The following is a 19156-nucleotide window of genomic DNA, read 5'->3' on the forward strand; positions in this document are numbered from 1 at the left end:
TCTTCTTGCTCCAGCCGTCCAAACAAGCGTCGGCCGTGCCGCCGGCTCCTGCCTCCCGTGTCCAGCTGTGCTGCCACCGCTGGCCATGCCATCCCTCTATACTCACCCACACCTCATGTTATTCTCCGGCGACAGGAGCCTCACACCACAGCCAAAGCAGTCAACCCACGTACTCCCCTCTGCGTGGGCATCCACTGGCGCGTCTTCCCCGGCTCCGCGTCGTCCCCTTCCTAGGCATCGCCGTCGTCCACCGCCCTGGTGCTCTCGGCACGGCATGGTCAACGTGGTCAAGGAACGACTTCCAACGGAAGCGTACTGTACGTGAAGAGGCTGACAACTGGGTCCACGGCCGTAGCAAGGAAGTGCCTCCTTATTACGCGGAAAATAATGATTTCACAAAAAAATGTTTCCCCCCTGACTGCTGGGACCCACCAGCTACATCTTCGCACACAAGGAAGTGCCTGACAGTTGGGACCCACCTAGTCAAAGCGTACATAGCATTGTCGTTTTGGTCACGAACGTGTACGTACATACTGGTCGATGTAGAGGCGCGCACGTGTCGTAGTAGAGGCGCGAACGTAGCATGTACATGTACGTACAGCGGCCAGGGTGCAAGAAAGAAAATACTACCACATACGTACATACGGGCGGGGTCTCAAACGCCTACTCGCGCATACGTACGGCCAGGGCTCGTGTACATGGCTGGGTCGGAGCGGAGAAGCCGCGCTGTCGTCGTGATCATGGGAGGCAACCGGCTGGGTCGGAACGGAATGTGTCGTCGTGTTCATCGGGAGCCAACCGGCTTGGACAAAACAACCGATGGAAACGAGGTCTGGCGTACCGCAGAACGGATGAAACAGCCTTGTGTTTGACCAGCCACGGTGGAAATGGGATCCTGTTCATCGGGAGGGGTCTGGCGTACCGCAGAATGAAAGAAACATACCTCCTATTGTCGAAACGGGGTCCTGTTGATCGGGAGGGGTGTGGCATACCGCAAAACAGAGGAAACTGACTTGTGTTGGAGCGCTACGGTCGAAAGGGGGGCACTGTTCATCAGGAGGGGTATGGCGTACCGCAAAACGGGACTCCACGGGATACTGTTCATCTCCACTGTCGACCTCATTCAGCCTCCACGGGCTCCTGTTCATCCACCGTCGACCTCCTCCAGCCTCCACCTACGACTGTTCATCCACAAGCTCTTGTTCATCCAGCCTCCACCGCGCGCTCCTCCACCAGCTACTGTTCACCCAGCCCTCTCCACGGGGTCCTGTTCAATCACCCCACCACCGGCTACTATTCATCCAGCCCTCCACCAGCTACTGTTCAACCAGCCCTCCATCGGCTACTATTCATCCAGCCCTCCACGAGGTCCTGTTCATCCAGCCCTTCACGGGGTCCTATTCATCCACCGGCTCGATCGATCAGGGTATTGTTCATCCAGCGGCAACAGCCTCTACTACCACGGAGTCCTGTTCATCCAACCCCCACCGAGAACTGTTCATCCAAACCCCCTCAACAGCGCTCATTGTTCATCAAGAGAAGGAGGCAGCAGTGTTCGATCGGCTTCAGTTAGCAGCAGTAGCGAAGGAATTGTTGAGTTTCGTAGTAATTTCAAAAAAATTCCTACGCTCACGCAAGATCATGGTGATGCATAGCAACGAGAGGGGAGAGTATGATCTATGTACCCTTGTAGATCGACAACGGAAGCGTTTGGTTGATGTAGTCGTACGTCTCCACGGCCTGACCGATCAAGCACCGAAACTACGGCACCTCCAAGTTCTAGCACACATTCAGCTCGATGACGATCCCCGGACTCCGATCCAGCAAAGTGTCGGGGAAGAGTTCCGTCAGCACGACAGCGTGGTGACGATCTTGATGTACTACCGTCGCAGGGCTTCGCCTAAGCACCGCTACAATATTATCGAGGACTATGGTGGAAGGGGGCACCGCACACGGCTAAGAATATGATCACGTGGATCAACTTGTGTCTCTAGGGGTGCCCCTGCCTCCGTATATAAAGGTTCAAGGGAGGGGGGCCGGCCGGCCAAGGTGTGGCGCGCCAGGAGGAGTCCTACTCCTTCTGGGAGTAGGACTCCCCCCCTTTCCTAGTTGGAATAGGATTCGTGGAGGGGGAAAGAGGATAGAGAGGAGGAAGGGGGGGCGGCCCCCTCTCCTTGTCCAATTCGGACCAAGGAGGGGAGGCCCATCTCTGGCCACCTCTCCTCTCTTCCACTAAGGCCCACTAAGGCCCATATACCTCCCGGGGGGTTCCGGTAACCTCCCGGTACTCCGGTAAAATCCCGATTTCACCCGGAACACTTCCGATACCCAAACATAGGCTTCCAATATATCAATCTTTATGTCTCGACCATTTCGAGACTCCTCGTCATGTCCGTGATCACATACGGGACTCCGAACAACCTTCGGTACATCAAAATGCATAAACTCATAATATAACTGTCATCGTAACCTTAAGCGTGCGGACCCTATGGGTTCGAGAACAATGTAGAAATGACCGAGACACGTCTCCGGTCAATAACCAATAGCGGAACCTGGATGCTCATATTGGCTCCTACATATTCTACGAAGATCTTTTATCGGTCAGACCGCATAACAACATATGTTGTTCCCTTTGTCATCGGTATGTTACTTGCCCGAGATTCGATCGTCGGTATCCTATACCTAGTTCAATCTCGTTACCGGCAAGTCTCTTTACTCGTTCTGTAATACATCATCCCGCAACTAACTCATTAGTTGCAATGCTTGCAAGGCTTAAGTGATGTGCATAACCGAGAGGGCCCAGAGATACCTCTCCGACAATCGGAGTGACAAATCCTAATCCCGAAATACGCCAACCCGACATGTACCTTTGGAGACACTTGTAGAGCTCCTTTATAATCACCCAGTTACGTTGTGACGTTTGGTAGCACACAAAGTGTTCCTCTGGCAAACGGGAGTTGCATAATCTCATAGTCATAGGAACATGTATAAGTCATGAAGAAAGCAATAGCAACATACTAAACGATCGGGTGCTAAGCTAATGGAATGGGTCATGTCAATCAGATCATTCAACTAATGATGTGATCCCGTTAATCAAATAACAACTCTTTGTCCATGGTTAGGAAACATAAGCATCTTTGATTAACGAGCTAGTCAAGTAGAGGCATACTAGTGACACTCTGTTTGTCTATGTATTCACACATGTATTATGTTTCCGGTTAATACAATTCTAGCATGAATAATAAACTTTTATCATGATATAAGGAAATAAATAATAACTTTATTATTGCCTCTAGGGCATATTTCCTTCAGTCTCCCACTTGCACTAGAGTCAATAATCTAGATTACACAGTAATGATTCTAACACCCATGGAGCCTTGGTGCTGATCATGTTTTGCTCGTGGAAGAGGCTTAGTCAACGGGTCTGCAACATTCAGATCCGTATGTATCTTGCAAATCTCTATGTCTCCCACCTGGACTAGATCCCGGATGGAATTGAAGCGTCTCTTGATGTGCTTGGTTCTCTTGTGAAATCTGGATTCCTTCGCCAAGGCAATTGCACCAGTATTGTCACAAAAGATTTTCATTGGACCCGATGCACTAGGTATGACACCTAGATCGGATATGAACTCCTTCATCCAGACTCCTTCATTCGCTGCTTCCGAAGCAGCTATGTATTCCGCTTCACACGTAGATCCCGCCACGACGCTCTGTTTAGAACTGCACCAACTGACAGCTCCACCGTTTAATGTAAACACGTATCCGGTTTGCGATTTAGAATCGTCCGGATCAGTGTCAAAGCTTGCATCAACGTAACCGTTTACGATGAGCTCTTTGTCACCTCCATATACGAGAAACATATCCTTAGTCCTTTTCAGGTACTTCAGGATGTTCTTGACCGCTGTCCAGTGATCCACTCCTGGATTACTTTGGTACCTCCCTGCTAGACTTATAGCAAGGCACACATCAGGTCTGGTACACAGCATTGCATACATGATAGAGCCTATGGCTGAAGCATAGGGAACATCTTTCATCTTCTCTCTATCTTCTGCAGTGGTCGGGCATTGAGTCCGACTCAACTTCACACCTTGTAACACAGGCAAGAACCCTTTCTTTGCTTGATCCATTTTGAACTTCTTCAAAATCTTGTCAAGGTATGTGCTTTGTGAAAGTCCAATTAAACGTCTTGATCTATCTCTATAGATCTTTATGCCTAATATGTAAGCAGCTTCACCGAGGTCTTTCATTGAAAAACTCTTATTCAAGTATCCCTTTATGCTATCCAGAAATTCTATATCATTTCCAATCAGTAATATGTCATCCACATATAATATCAGAAATGCTACAGAGCTCCCACTCACTTTCTTGTAAATACAGGCTTCTCCAAAAGTCTGTATAAAACCAAATGCTTTGATCACACTATCAAAGCGTTTATTCCAACTCCGAGAGGCTTGCACCAGTCCATAAATGGATCGCTGGAGCTTGCACACTTTGTTAGCTCCCTTTGGATCGACAAAACCTTCCGGTTGCATCATATACAACTCTTCTTCCAGAAATCCATTCAGGAATGCAATTTTGACATCCATCTGCCAAATTTCATAATCATAAAATGCGGCAATTGCTAACATGATTCGGACAGACTTAAGCATCGCTACAGGTGAGAAGGTCTCATCGTAGTCAATCCCTTGAACTTGCTGAAACCCTTTTGCGACAAGTCGAGCTTTGTAGACAGTAATATTACCGTCGGCGTCAGTCTTCTTCTTGAAGATCCATTTATTCTCAATTGCTTGCCGATCATTGGGCAAGTCAACCAAAGTCCATACTTTGTTCTCATACATGGATCCCATCTCAGATTTCATGGCTTCAAGCCATTTTGCGGAATCTGGGCTCACCATCGCTTCTTCATAGTTCGTAGGTTCATCATGATCTAGTAGCATGACTTCCAGAACAGGATTACCGTACCACTCTGGTGCGGATCTCACTCTGGTTGATCTATGAGGTTCAGTAGTATCTTGTTCTGAAGTTTCATGATCATTATCATTAGCTTCCTCACTAATTGGTGTAGGTGTCACAGAAACAGTTTTCTGTGATGCACTACTTTCCAATAAGGGAGCAGGTACAGTTACCTCGTCAAGTTCTACTTTCCTCCCACTCACTTCTTTCGAGAGAAACTCCTTCTCTAGAAAGTTTCCGAACTTAGCAACAAAAGTCTTGCCTTCGGATCTGTGATAGAAGGTGTATCCAATAGTCTCCTTTGGATATCCTATGAAGACACATTTCTCCGATTTGGGTTCGAGCTTATCAGGTTGAAGCTTTTTCACATAAGCATCGCAGCCCCAAACTTTCAGAAACGACAACTTTGGTTTCTTGCCAAACCATAGTTCATAAGGCGTCGTCTCAACGGATTTTGATGGTGCCCTATTTAACGTGAATGCGGCCGTCTCCAAAGCATAACCCCAAAACGATAGCGGTAAATCAGTAAGAGACATCATAGATCGCACCATATCTAGTAAAGTACGATTACGACGTTCGGACACACCATTACGCTGTGGTGTTCCGGGTGGCGTGAGTTGCGAAACTATTCCGCATTGTTTCAAATGTACACCAAACTCGTAACTCAAATATTCTCCTCCACGATCAGATCGTAGAAACTTTATTTTCTTGTTATGATGATTTTCAACTTCACTCTGAAATTCTTTGAACTTTTCAAACGTTTCAGACTTATGTTTCATTAAGTAGATATACCCATATCTGCTTAAATCATCTGTGAAGGTGAGAAAATAACGATATCCGCCACGAGCCTCAATATTCATCGGACCACATACATCTGTATGTATGATTTCCAACAAATCTGTTGCTCTCTCCATAGTACCGGAGAACGGCGTTTTAGTCATCTTGCCCATGAGGCACGGTTCGCAAGTACCAAGTGATTCATAATCAAGTGGTTCCAAAAGTCCATCAGTATGGAGTTTCTTCATGCGCTTTACACCGATATGACCTAAACGGCAGTGCCACAAATAAGTTGCACTATCATTATCAACTCTGCATCTTTTGGTTTCAACATTATGAATATGTGTGTTACTACTATCGAGATTCAATAAGAATAGACCACTCTTCAGGGGTGCATGACCATAAAAGATATTACTCATATAAATAGAACAACCATTATTCTCTGATTTAAATGAATAACCGTCTCGCATCAAACAAGATCCAGATATAATGTTCATGCTTAACGCTGGCACCAAATAACAATTATTTAGGTCTAATATTAATCCCGAAGGTAGATGTAGAGGTAGCGTGCCGACCGCGATCACATCGACTTTGGAACCGTTTCCCACGCGCATCGTCACCTCGTCCTTAGCCAATCTTCGCTTAATCCGTAGTCCCTGTTTCGAGTTGCAAATATTAGCAACAGAACCAGTATCAAATACCCAGGTGCTACTGCGAGCATTAGTAAGGTACACATCAATAACATGTATATCACATATACCTTTGTTCACCTTGCCATCCTTCTTATCCGCCAAATACTTGGGGCAGTTCCGCTTCCAGTGACCAGTCTGCTTGCAGTAGAAGCACTCAGTTTCAGGCTTAGGTCCAGACTTGGGTTTCTTCTCTTGAGCAGCAACTTGCTTGCTGTTCTTCTTGAAGTTCCCCTTCTTCTTCCCTTTGCCCTTTTTCTTGAAACTAGTGGTCTTGTTGACCATCAACACTTGATGCTCCTTTTTGATTTCTACCTCCGCAGCTTTCAGCATTGCGAAGAGCTCGGGAATAGTCTTATTCATCCCTTGCATATTATAGTTCATCACGAAGCTCTTGTAGCTTGGTGGCAGTGATTGGAGAATTCTGTCAATGACGCAATCATCTGGAAGATTAACTCCCATTTGAATCAAGTGATTATTATACCCAGACATTTTGAGTATATGCTCACTGACAGAACTGTTCTCCTCCATTTTGCAGCTATAGAACTTATTGGAGACTTCATATCTCTCAATCCGGGCATTTGCTTGAAATATTAACTTCAACTCCTGGAACATCTCATATGCTCCATGACGTTCAAAACGTCGTTGAAGTCCCGGTTCTAAGCCGTAAAGCATGGCACACTGAACTATCGAGTAGTCATCAGCTTTGCTCTGCCAGACGTTCACAACATCTGGTGTTGCTCCAGCAGCAGGCCTGGCACCCAGCGGTGCTTCCAGGACGTAATTCTTCTGTGCAGCAATGAGGATAATCCTCAAGTTACGGACCCAGTCCGTGTAATTGCTACCATCATCTTTCAACTTTGCTTTCTCAAGGAACGCATTAAAATTCAACGGAACAACAGCACGGGCCATTTATCTACAATCATACATAAACAAGCAAGATACTATCAGGTACTAAGTTCATGATAAATTTAGGTTCAGTTAATCATATTACTTAAAGAACTCCCACTTAGATAGACATCCCTCTAATCATCTAAGTGATTACGTGATCCAAATCAACTAAACCATGTCCGATCATCACGTGAGATGGAGTAGTTTCATTGGTGAACATCACTATGTTGATCATATCTACTATATGATTCACGCTCGACCTTTCGGTCTCCGTGTTCCGAGGCCATATCTGTATATGCTTGGCTCGTCAAGTATAACCTGAGTATTCTGCGTGTGCAACTGTTTTGCACCCGTTGTATTTGAACGTAGAGCCTATCACACCCGATCATCACGTGGTGTCTCAGCACGAAGAACTTTCGCAACGGTGCATACTCAGGGAGAACACTTCTTGATAATTTAGTGAGAGATCATCTTATAATGCTACCGTCAATCAAAGCAAGATAAGATGCATAAAAGATAAACATCACATGCAATCAATATAAGTGATATGATATGGCCATCATCATCTTGTGCTTGTGATCTCCATCTCCGAAGCACCGTCATGATCACCATCGTCACCGGCGCGACACCTTGATCTCCATCGTAGCATCGTTGTCGTCTCGCCAATCTTATGCTTCCACGACTATCGCTACCGCTTAGTGATAAAGTAAAGCATTACAGCGCGATTGCATTGCATACAATAAAGCAACAACCATATGGCTCCTGCCAGTTGCCGATAACTCGGTTACAAAACATGATCATCTCATACAATAAAATTTAGCATCATGTCTTGACCATATCACATCACAACATGCCCTGCAAAAACAAGTTAGACGTCCTCTACTTTGTTGTTGCATGTTTTACGTGGCTGCTACGGGCTTAAGCAAGAACCAATCTTACCTACGCATCAAAACCACAACGATAGTTTGTCAAGTTGGTGCTGTTTTAACCTTCGCAAGGACCGGGCGTAGCCACACTTGGTTCAACTCAAGTTGGAGAAACTGTCACCCGCAAGCCACCTATGTGCAAAGCACGTCGGGAGAACCGGTCTCGCGTAAGCGTACGCGTAATGTTGGTCCGGGCCACTTCGTCCAACAATACCGCCGAACTAAAGTATGACATGCTGGTAAGCAGTATGACTTATATCGCCCACAACTCACTTGTGTTCTACTCGTGCATATAACATCAACATATAAAACCTAGGCTCGGATGCCACTGTTGGGTTTCGTAGTAATTTTCAAAAAAATTCCTACGCTCATGCAAGATCATGGTGATGCATAGCAACGAGAGGGGAGAGTATGATCTACGTACCCTTGTAGATCGACAACGGAAGCATTTGGTTGATGTAGTCGTACGTCTCCATGGCCCGGCCGATCAAGCACCGAAACTACGGCACCTCCGAGTTCTAGCACACGTTCAGCTCGATGACGATCCCCGGACTCCGATCCAGCAAAGTATCGGGAGTTCCATCAGCACGACGGCGTGGTGACGATCTTGATGTACTACCGTCGCAGGGCTTCGCCTAAGCACCGCTACAATATTATCGAGGACGATGGTGGAAGGGGGCACCGCACGGCTAAGAATATGATCACGTGGATCAACTTGTGTCTCTAGGGGTGCCCCTGCCTCCGTATATAAAGGTTCAAGGGAGGGGGGCCGTACGGCCAAGGTGTGGCGCGCCAGGAGGAGTCCTACTCCTTCTGGGAGTAGGACTCCCCCCCTTTCCTAGTTGGAATAGGATTCGTGGAGGGGGGGAGAGGAGAGAGAGGAGGAAGGGGGGCCGGCCCCCTCTCCTTGTCCAATTCGGACCAAGGGGGGAGGGGCGTGCGACCCATCTCTGGCCACCTGTCCTCTCTTCCACTAAGGCCCACTAAGGCCCATATACCTCCCGGGGGGTTCCGATAACCTCCCGGTACTCCGGTAAAATCCCGATTTCACCCGGAACACTTTCGATATCCAAACATAGGCTTCCAATATATCAATCTTTATGTCTCGACCATTTCGAGACTCCTCGTCATGTCCGTGATCACATCCAGGACTCCGAACAACCTTCGGTACATCAAAATGCATAAACTCATAATATAACTGTCATCGTAACCTTAAGCGTGCGGACCCTATGGGTTCGAGAACAATGTAGACATGACCGAGACACGTCTCCGGTCAATAACCAATAGCGGAACCTGGATGCTCATATTGGCTCCTACATATTCTAAGAAGATCTTTTATCGGTCAGGCCACATAACAACATACGTTGTTCCCTTTGTCATCGGTATGTTACTTGCCCGAGATTCGATCGTCGGTATCCTATACCTAGTTCAATCTCATTACCGGCAAGTCTCTTTACTCGTTCTGTAATACATCATCCCGCAACTAACTCATTAGTTGCAATGCTTGCAAGGCTTAAGTGATGTGCATTACCGAGAGGGCCCAGAGATACCTCTCCGACAATCGGAGTGACAAATCCTAATCTCGAAATACGCCAACCCAACATGTACCTTTGGAGACACCTGTAGAGCTCCTTTATAATCACCCAGTTACGTTGTGACGTTTGGTAGCACACAAAGTGTTCCTCTAGCAAACGGGAGTTGCATAATCTCATAGTCATGGGAACATGTATAAGTCATGAAGAAAGCAATAGCAACATACTAAACGATCGGGTGCTAAGATAATGGAATGGGTCATGTCAATCAGATCATTCAAGTAATGATGTGATCCCGTTAATCAAATAACAACTCTTTGTCCATGGTTAGGAAACATAAGCATCTTTGATTAACGAGCTAGTCAAGTAGAGGCATACTAGTGACACTCTGTTTGTCTATGTATTCACACATGTATTATGTTTCCGGTTAATACAATTCTAGCATGAATAATAAACTTTTATCATGATATAAGGAAATAAATAATAACTTTATTATTGCCTCTAGGGCATATTTCCTTCAGGAATCACTCGGGTTCAGTTAACATCAAGGGATCGATCGATCGCTCGGGTTTAGTTAGAGCACAACGCCTCGCTCGGGTTCAGTTAGAGCCCAACGCTTCGCACACACGTACGAGAGAAACACGCATCACTCGGCCCCCGACCACTCACCGTAACCGGGAACACCTTGATATTTTCCTCACCCTCGCTTCTACCTTGGTTTTTTCTATCGTGGACGGCCCAAAGAATGTCATGCAGCTGCGTCTTCGACCCGCCAAGGACGAAAAGCCCATTTTTTCATGATTTTTTGTCATAGAAGCAGGACCCCACCACATCTATGATGATACCGGGTTTTGTCACAATTATCTTCATAAAAGTGTCATAAGCATGACAGGAAAAAATTTCGTTCGACCCAAAATGTCACGGATGTGTCTTTTTTTGTAGTGTAGTTTGTTGGTTTCTAATAGAGTTTTTGTTTTATACTTCGATTATGTGATGAACTGTTACTTATTCATGAGAAGTATATGATAAAAGTCTTTTGTTTAATCTTGTTGATGTTATAATAATCAACATGATGCTTCTATGTCTGTATTTTGTTTTTATCGACACCTCTCTCTCAAAGCATGTGGACATGTTTTTCGATTTTGGTTTTCGCTTGAGGACAAGCGAGCTCTAAGCTTGGGGAGTTGATACGTCTATTTTGCATCATGTTTCCTTATTGTTATTTATAATATTTTTATCCGTAATAATGCTTTTTTGAGTAATTCTAATGCCTTTTCTCTTATAATTTACAAGGAACACATCAAGAGGGAGAATTCCGGTAGCTGAAAATCTGGACCTAGAAAAGCTACGTCAAGCCACTTATTCTGCACAACTCCAAATGAGCTGAAACTTTACGAAGAATTTTTAGAATTATTGAGGAATATTGGAGCCAATAAACACCAGAGGGGGCCCACCAGATGGGCACAACCCACCTGGGCCCGCCAGGCCTCCTCGGCCCACCTCCGTTGCCCATCTTTTGGTATATAAGTGGTTTTGACCTAAGGAGGGTTAATCATAAGTAGGGGGTTTGTTCAAGTAAGAACAACACCTAAGCACCGGTCCACTCACATATCAAATTATCAAAGTAGCGAACACAAATCAAACCAATATGATGAAAGTGACTAGGTGAAATTCTCATGTACCCTCAAGAACGCTTTGCTCATTATAAGAAACCGTTTTGGACTATCCTTTGCCTCAAAAGGATTGGGCTACCTTGCTGCATACTTATTACTATTATCGTTACTTGCTCGTTACAAACTATCTTGCTATCAAACACTCGCTACTTACAAATTCAGCACTTATAGACACTACCTTACTGAAAACTACTTGTCATTTTCCTCTGCTCCTCGTTAGGTTCGACACTCTTACTTATCGAAAAGAGCTATAATTGATTCCCTATACTTGTGGGTCATCATACCCCTCGCATAATCGATGATATTGTTATGTTTAGCCAAGTCACTAAACATATGCTATTTCAAAACATGCCTCTCGTGATGAATCACGATTAGATTGAGAGACATTTGCCTTCTTGGACATGTATCAACGACCTTAAACAAAACATTTTTAAAACCTTATTATTTTTCGAGGTCATTCTCTTCAGCCTGTGTAGTTGTGCTAGTTTTGAGTTTGTTTTAAGTACCTTATCTACTAGGGGGGGGTCTACATAAAGGCATAGAGAAGTTTTTTTTATGGTGGACAATTTATGTTGGAATTGCATTGCTTTTTTCTTTATAGCTCAAGGAAATAAGCTTGAAAAAATGTTTTTATTTGGGTGAGGTCCGGCCTTCCGTGCCCGTGGCTACTTAATCATTGATCCGACGGCCAAGATCAGCTGCTTTTGCGGAAAGGGAGCCGCGGGGCAGACACCCGGGCCTGTTCATTGTATATGTATAACTCTGTCCAACCTAGAATAAGAATGTTTACCTATCCGATCTCTCCCAGAAAAATAACATATCGTGATCAGAAATTAAAAGACACAGTTCCAACATGCAAAATTCCTTTTCGAAGGAGAAAAACATACAAAATCCGGCCTACCAGCAAAACGGCAGAATAACAGAGTACAGCTCGGTTCCTTGCCCGCACGTATGGCACGCCGTACAAATCTCCACGATTTCGCGACTGCGTGCAGGCACGACTTCTCCCGAAGATTGAACGATATATGTTCCTCCACAATCATCACCGGCTGATCTAACCACCACACTGATTGATCCAATCCGACGTAGTGCACACTATAAATCCACTCGCCCCATGCCATCTTCTGACAGAACTCAGCCAAGAAGAGAGCGCTACAAGGCAAAGCGAAGCGAAGGCAATGGCTTCTGCTGCGTCCAAGTCCGCGGCCGTCTTGGTCCTCCTCGTCTCCCTTGCCGGCGGGGCCACCACCGTGGACGCCAGGTTCAGGGCCATGCAGTGGACTCCCGCCCACGCCACGTTCTACGGCGACGAGGCTACGGCCGAGACGATGGGTACGTCGCCTGCACTGCACACGTACTACATTGGTCAATGACCATGCATGCTTATTCGGTTCCTTGTTATGCTGATGTATCGTGCTTGTGTTCTCGCAGGCGGGGCGTGCGGGTACGACATCACGGCGGGGTACGGCGCGGACACGGCGGCGCTGAGCTCGACGCTGTTCCTGGACGGCTACGGGTGCGGGACGTGCTACCAGATCCGGTGCGTGAAAGCCACGGCCTGCTACAGGGGCTCGCCGGTGATCACGGTGACCGCGACCAACCTGTGCCCGCCCAACTGGGCGCAGGACACCAACAACGGCGGCTGGTGCAACCCGCCGCGCACCCACTTCGACCTCGCCATCCCGGCCTTCAAGAAGATGGCCGACTGGCATGCGGGCATCGTCCCCGTCATGTACCGCAGGGTGCCGTGCATGCGCAAGGGCGGGATCCGGTTCGCGTTCCAGGGGAACCCGCACTGGCTGTTGGTGTACGTCACCAACGTCGGCGGCGCCGGCGACGTCGGGGAGATGTGGGTGAAGGGCAATGGCGGTATGGGGTGGCTGCGCATGAGCCACAACTGGGGCGCCTCGTACCAGGCGTTCGGGCAGCTCGGCGGCCAGGCGCTCAGCTTCAAGCTCACCTCCTACACCACCGGGTTGACCATCATCGCCGCCGACGCCGCGCCGGCGAGCTGGAGCATCGGGCTCACGTACCAGGCTCGCGCCAACTTCAAATAGGAGTCGAAGCGAAGGTCTGAGGCACAGCAGAAGAAGCAGGAGCTGTGACGCTGACAACGCTCTGCGGCGCTATTGCTGGGATGATCATTGTCCATACCGTTTTCGTTGCTTCCTTTCTTATTTTCAGTTATTTCTAGGACCCTGTCGCGCGTTGCCGCCGTCCATGTGAAGAGCGTGGGGGTTTGACGTACGCAATGACAGTGAAAACTCTGTAGCACGATCAAAGCAAAAGATTTGCAGATTGTATTGTGCCTAAAAAAACCTAGTTCAATTAAGAATTTTCAGTGCAATCAGAGGTGGCTGGTGGACAGACTAAAGTTGCTACAACCCTAATAACACCAAGCTACAAGAATACTGACTTGTAAAAATAACAAGCACAGATCAATTCTCCTGACAAGAAATCGCCTACAGAGAATCATAACTTTGTTGAACACCCGTCCCCTTTTTAAAGTCGTATGTAGGGTTCAACTGGGTTGCCTTACCCACTTCTTTTACCTCTTCTTTTAAAAGGAAGCTACTGCTCACATCAAATTATTTTTGAAGAGATCACCGAAACCACAAAAAAAATCAACAGAAGACACAATCAAGGAGTCAAGTTCAAAAGTATCCACACATCCATCATTCAAGCAGAAGGACCTGATTTTTGTTTGGTCAACACCAGACCACACGTCACAAATGTCCACGGTCACAATGGAAAGCTCTCCACAATACCCCGCTTTCGGTTATATTTAGTCAAACTTCATATTTTCAGGTGCGGTAATTTATGATTTTAGACTGCTACATGGATCCTCAAACCAGAGCAGGGTACTGCTTGGCCTGCAGCCGAATGCGTCTCTTGTACTCTGCTGGATCCTGCAAAGCAAAAGAAAACAATGTGAATGAGCCCTAAAAAAACAATGTGAATGGATGATACTGAAGGACTAACGGATGAAAGAATCTTGTTCAGTTCTTAATTCTAACCTGGATAAAGAGGTGATAACCATCAGTCTGGGCAGGATCAGCTGGATTAGGTTGATCAAGCAAATCCTGTATTCCAACTAGAATCTGCTTAACAGTGATGGCAGGTCTCCAACCCTGAGAATATGCAACTTGAACTGTAAATTTGGTGGTGTGCCATTTCAATAAAACCTAAGAAAATAGCTTTGCTGCGCTTACACTATCCTCATTAAGAATCGAGAGGCAGACCGTCCCTGAAGGATAGACATTTGGGTGGAAAAAACCCTGCGGGAACTTGCACTTGGGAGGTTTGCTAGGGTAGTCCTCACTGAAATGGAGAGTAAGTGGGTAGTATCCACTTTCCCAATCAGTCTGCGCAAATGACGAGGGAGTAGTTAAGACACTTCAGTAAAAAAATCCAGACCTTTTGGAATGAATTAACAGGGACGACAAAACAAGAAACAGATATACAAAGTGAGCAATGAGTTAACAGCATGACAAAACAAGAAAGAGAAATACGAAATGAAGAACATATATTCACCATAACAGTCATATCACAGAACTGGGAAAACAGATGCAAGAGATTAGCAAAGTCCACCAGATGCAAGGCAGAATGGTTTGACTGCACATTATCTATGTATACAGAAATTCCGTCCTACTCCTCCCCCTGTTGATCCAACAACTTTGCATGTCTGTGGCATTGTTGTGAATCCTTTCCCGCTAGTCTCAAAAAACGGCAGCAGGAAAGCATGGCATCTGCTAATCAGCCTCTCCTGCCTACATTTGCCATTTTAGGGATCCTATTGTAGTGTCAACCTCACCAAGGTCTGGACTATGAAAATGGAACATAAGTACCGATACTTTATTTAGCTTTGGCTTCAGGAAAGGCTTCTCACCAATAAAAATATTTCTAACCATGGAATCCCAAACAACACCATGTGCTCCCTATCACCTAATGTGATGAGCTTCCTGAAAACTCTACATGCCTGATCCTAGTGTGACCATACTCTTTTGGCATGTGGACTCTCATGGCCAAAACTGGTTTGATAAGCTAACGTTACACCTTGCTCATCATCAGTTCACTTTGCCAGCAGCCTGGAGGTTTTCTTTTTCAGCAGCTATCAGTGACGAGTTGACGACTCTTTGATCTCAGACTCTCAGTGCAAGCAGCAATCACCCTAGCTGCAAATTCTGGTCTCACGCGGCCACGCACGCCGCCCAAGATCACCACTTCTCGCGCACGTCGTGCCTTGTGAAAACTGCGGACTGCGCTCTATGCCTCTTTTGTAAAGTGTACTATATATACACATGAATGGATGAGCAGCACCGTAAGGTGCATTGCATACTCCTACGGCTTGTCTACACTCAGTTGTACTCCCTCCGTTCCAAAATAGATGACCCAATTTTATACCAAGTTTAGTATAAAGTTGAGTCATCTATTTTGGAATGGAGGGAGTAGCATATAGCTACTGCAGTTGGCACATATTAAGGAACCCAACAGACGCGTTTTTGAGCAATGCACACCTACAGAAACGTCTAGCTGAGCACATTAAGCATGATGTTTATCTTCTAAAGCTCGGTGCAGTTTGGGTTTCGATGGGTTTGTTTCGCAGCGCCCACTACCACTAGACACGAGTAGTCGTTATTAATTTTCTTTTATTGAGGTCTGATCTTTTTGGACCTGATTGTTTGATCATGTAACAACTTCTTTTCTTCTTAAATGCATTGGCAGTACACCTGCCTGATTCCTCAAAAAAAAAAAGGCATGGCCAGATAACTTGAGCTCCCTGGTCACATCAGAGTGGGTAAAGGCAAATCGTGTTATAGAGAAGTATCTATCCTCATGTGGCCAAAATTATTAACTTTTTGCTTGGGTTTCTGCGGCTCATGTTGTGTGTTTCATCTCTAGCCTGCACAAACATGCTTGGGAATGAAGGCTTTGTTGCCACTGATGTTGTATTACAGTTTTGTTGTACGCAAAGTATGGACAAAAGCCACATTAGTTCTATAGCTCCTAGGTTGGGGTAACAGATACGCGATGAGGAAGAACTGAAGATTAGTAACTTGTCACGAATAACATCACAGTTCCTAATACCCAATCCAACAAATAGGTAACATAATCCATAGATGAACCACCAGACATAGACCAAAGCACCCATCAAACCTAGTTTTAGTAGTCTACTACTGTAATAATACCACGAAAGTCCAGAAACCCTCAATTTTCACACACGCGCAATAGGCAATTGCGCAATACGGAGTATATCGCTATCAAAGACAGGCCCTTTGCCTCACAGACCAAACCAGATCGAATCGGGGTCGGGTGCTCCGCAGTTGCTCAGGTACTTACCCCCTGCTTTCCGGGGATGGTGCAGTTCCAGATCATGAGATTCACCGACCCGTCGGCCACCGTCTCCGGCTTCGCGACGAATCCCTGCGAACCAGAAGGACCAGATCAAGACCCGAATCGCCGGTAGGAGGGGCGGGGGGTGAGACGCGAAGAGGGAGGGGGATGATACGGACATGGGGGTGGTTCTTGCGCCAGGCCTTGCGCTCCTCCGCGAGGCGGCCCCGCGCGATCCCTCCTCCTGACATGGGCGGCGGCGGAGGAGGCTGCTGGCTGCTCTCTGTCGCTGAGTCTGGGGTTTGGGTTTCGGAGTCTGCGCAGATGACGATGCGTTAGTTCTTCCTTTCCCTTTTATCTCTTTCTTCTTTTCTTTTCCAGGGAAATATCTTTTCTCCCGAAAATTCGATTCTAGCCCAGGCTCGGTTGCTCCAGAAATCTCAGCCGCCCGCTCGCATTTAGATCCGCGCCTTCCTTATATTTGAAGATGTACTATTTTCTTCAAGAAACTTGCGATATGTTCATCATTAATCATGGTGGTACAACGAACGTCAACACCAGAAATAAAAAAGTTATATCCAGATTCATAAACCGGCTAGCAACGATTATAAGCACTGAAACGAGCCGAAAGCGCGCCGTCGTCATCACCCTTCCTCGTGTTATGGTCCCGCTACTACCTTCACTCGATTTCACCACATGATACGGAGTTTGTTGCAGATACTAGGGTTCTAGAGTAAGAAATGGGGAATCAGAGAAGAGAGATACCACTGTTTAGAGTTCAGTTTCTCCACACCTCACGCAGGAGGGGATCGACACCTACTTAACCCTACTCGTTGTGTCCCACTCTGAGCCTGAGTAGCGCTTGTTGGGATGGGCCTGGTGACATGGTCGTTCCAGCCCAGAGGCCACCGGGGTGGTTGAGCCATCCATACTGTCAGGTGGTGGGGTGACGGTGACATGTACCTAGGGTAGGGTCATAGGCCTGACCTAGACGTCGTACCCAAGGACACTGCCCTAGAGTCAAAGACACTCAAAGGACAACAGAAGATGCCGACTGAAAACACCTTGAAGTGCAATCCACTCGACCAGTTATCCATTCGGATATCCCAATTCCATTCGACCAAGATAGAGTCGGTCGACCACACGAAGAATCACTCGAAGAACAGAAGGTCTAAAGCCACTCAGGACGGCAACGGTCAGGCGTTCACTCCGTAGTGCTAAAGGCCATTTATAGCTCTTTATAGCTAGCGTTACCAGTAACGCCTTGTCTTAATGTACATTGAACCCTGTATAACTGAGGGCTGGAGGGGTCCGGCGCACTCTATATAAGCCACCCCCCTCCTCGGGTACAAGGGTTCGTACCCCCTATAACTCTCACGCATAAACCAGTCGACCAAGCCTCCAGGCACCGAGACGTAGGGTATTTACTTCCTCCGAGAAGGGCCTGAACTCGTAAATTTTGCGTGCACAACCTCACCATAGCTAGGATCTTGCCTCCTCCTACGTACCCCATATCCTTACTGTCAGACTTACTCCCACGACTGTTGGCGCCCACCATGAGGCCGGTGTCTTAGCGACTTCCGGTGAGGTTGCAGTTTTTCCGATCTCCATCAACATGGTTTTCGGCGACGGTTTGGCTTTGGGCCGCGAGATCCGTCTCGGCGTGCTCATTTTCATCGTCGACGACTCCGCCTGACTCCAGGAGGCCCCTCTCGATGTCGAGGCCCTTTGTGACGCGCTCGATTCAATCGTACACTAATCATACACGCAAATGTGTACGATCAAGATCAAGGACTCATGTGAAGATATCACAACACAACTCTAGACACAAATTAAAATAATACAAGCTTTATATTACAAGTCAGGGGCCTCGAGGGCTCGAATACATAAGCTCGAAAACACAAGAGTCAGCGGAAGCAACAATATCTGAGTACAGACATGAGTTAAACAAGATTGCCTTAAGAAGGCTAGCACAAAAGCAACAATGATCGAAAAGGCAAGGGCTCCTGCCTGGGAGCCTCCTAACTACTCCTAGTCGTCGGCGGTCTTCACGTAGTAGTAGGCATTCTCCGGGTAGTAGTAGTCATCAGTGGCGTCGTCTGGCTCCTGGGCTCCGTCATCTGGTCGCAACAATCGGGTATGGGGGGAAAGAAGTAGCAAAGCAACCGTGAGTACTCATCCAAAGTACTCGCAAGACTTACATCAGATCTAAACTAAGTATGCATCTGTATCAAAGGAATGGGTTGTATCTGTGGACTAAACTGCAGAATGCCAGAAGGGAAGGGGAAAGCCTAGCCTATCGAAGACTAGCATCTTCTAGAAACCACCATCTTGCAGCAACAGGAGGGAGTAGAGTAGCATAAAGTAAAGTAGCAGTAATG

General features: G+C 46.7%; 2 protein-coding genes across 2 annotated transcripts; one reads left to right on the forward strand and one right to left on the reverse strand.

The window, feature by feature from the left end:
* Positions 1 to 12591: 12591 nt before the first annotated feature.
* LOC123051032 (putative expansin-A30) lies at positions 12592 to 14058 on the forward strand. Its single transcript, XM_044473782.1, has 2 exons — positions 12592 to 12773; positions 12873 to 14058. Exons 1-2 carry the CDS (start codon positions 12620 to 12622, stop codon positions 13496 to 13498), a joined length of 780 nt encoding a protein of 259 aa, XP_044329717.1. The 5' UTR covers positions 12592 to 12619; the 3' UTR covers positions 13499 to 14058.
* A 31-nt stretch (positions 14059 to 14089) lies between these two features.
* Positions 14090 to 17140, reverse strand: LOC123051040 (SUMO-conjugating enzyme SCE1). Its single transcript, XM_044473790.1, has 5 exons — positions 16955 to 17140; positions 16782 to 16865; positions 14654 to 14806; positions 14459 to 14572; positions 14090 to 14350 (listed from the first exon to the last, which is right to left on the reverse strand). The coding sequence occupies exons 1-5, from the start codon at positions 17024 to 17026 to the stop codon at positions 14288 to 14290; spliced, it is 486 nt and encodes a 161-aa protein (XP_044329725.1). The 5' UTR covers positions 17027 to 17140; the 3' UTR covers positions 14090 to 14287.
* Between the last annotated feature and the right edge of the window lie 2016 nt (positions 17141 to 19156).

The sequence above is a fragment of the Triticum aestivum genome, chromosome 1A (genome assembly GCF_018294505.1).
Source record: "Triticum aestivum cultivar Chinese Spring chromosome 1A, IWGSC CS RefSeq v2.1, whole genome shotgun sequence".
NCBI lineage: Eukaryota > Viridiplantae > Streptophyta > Magnoliopsida > Poales > Poaceae > Triticum > Triticum aestivum.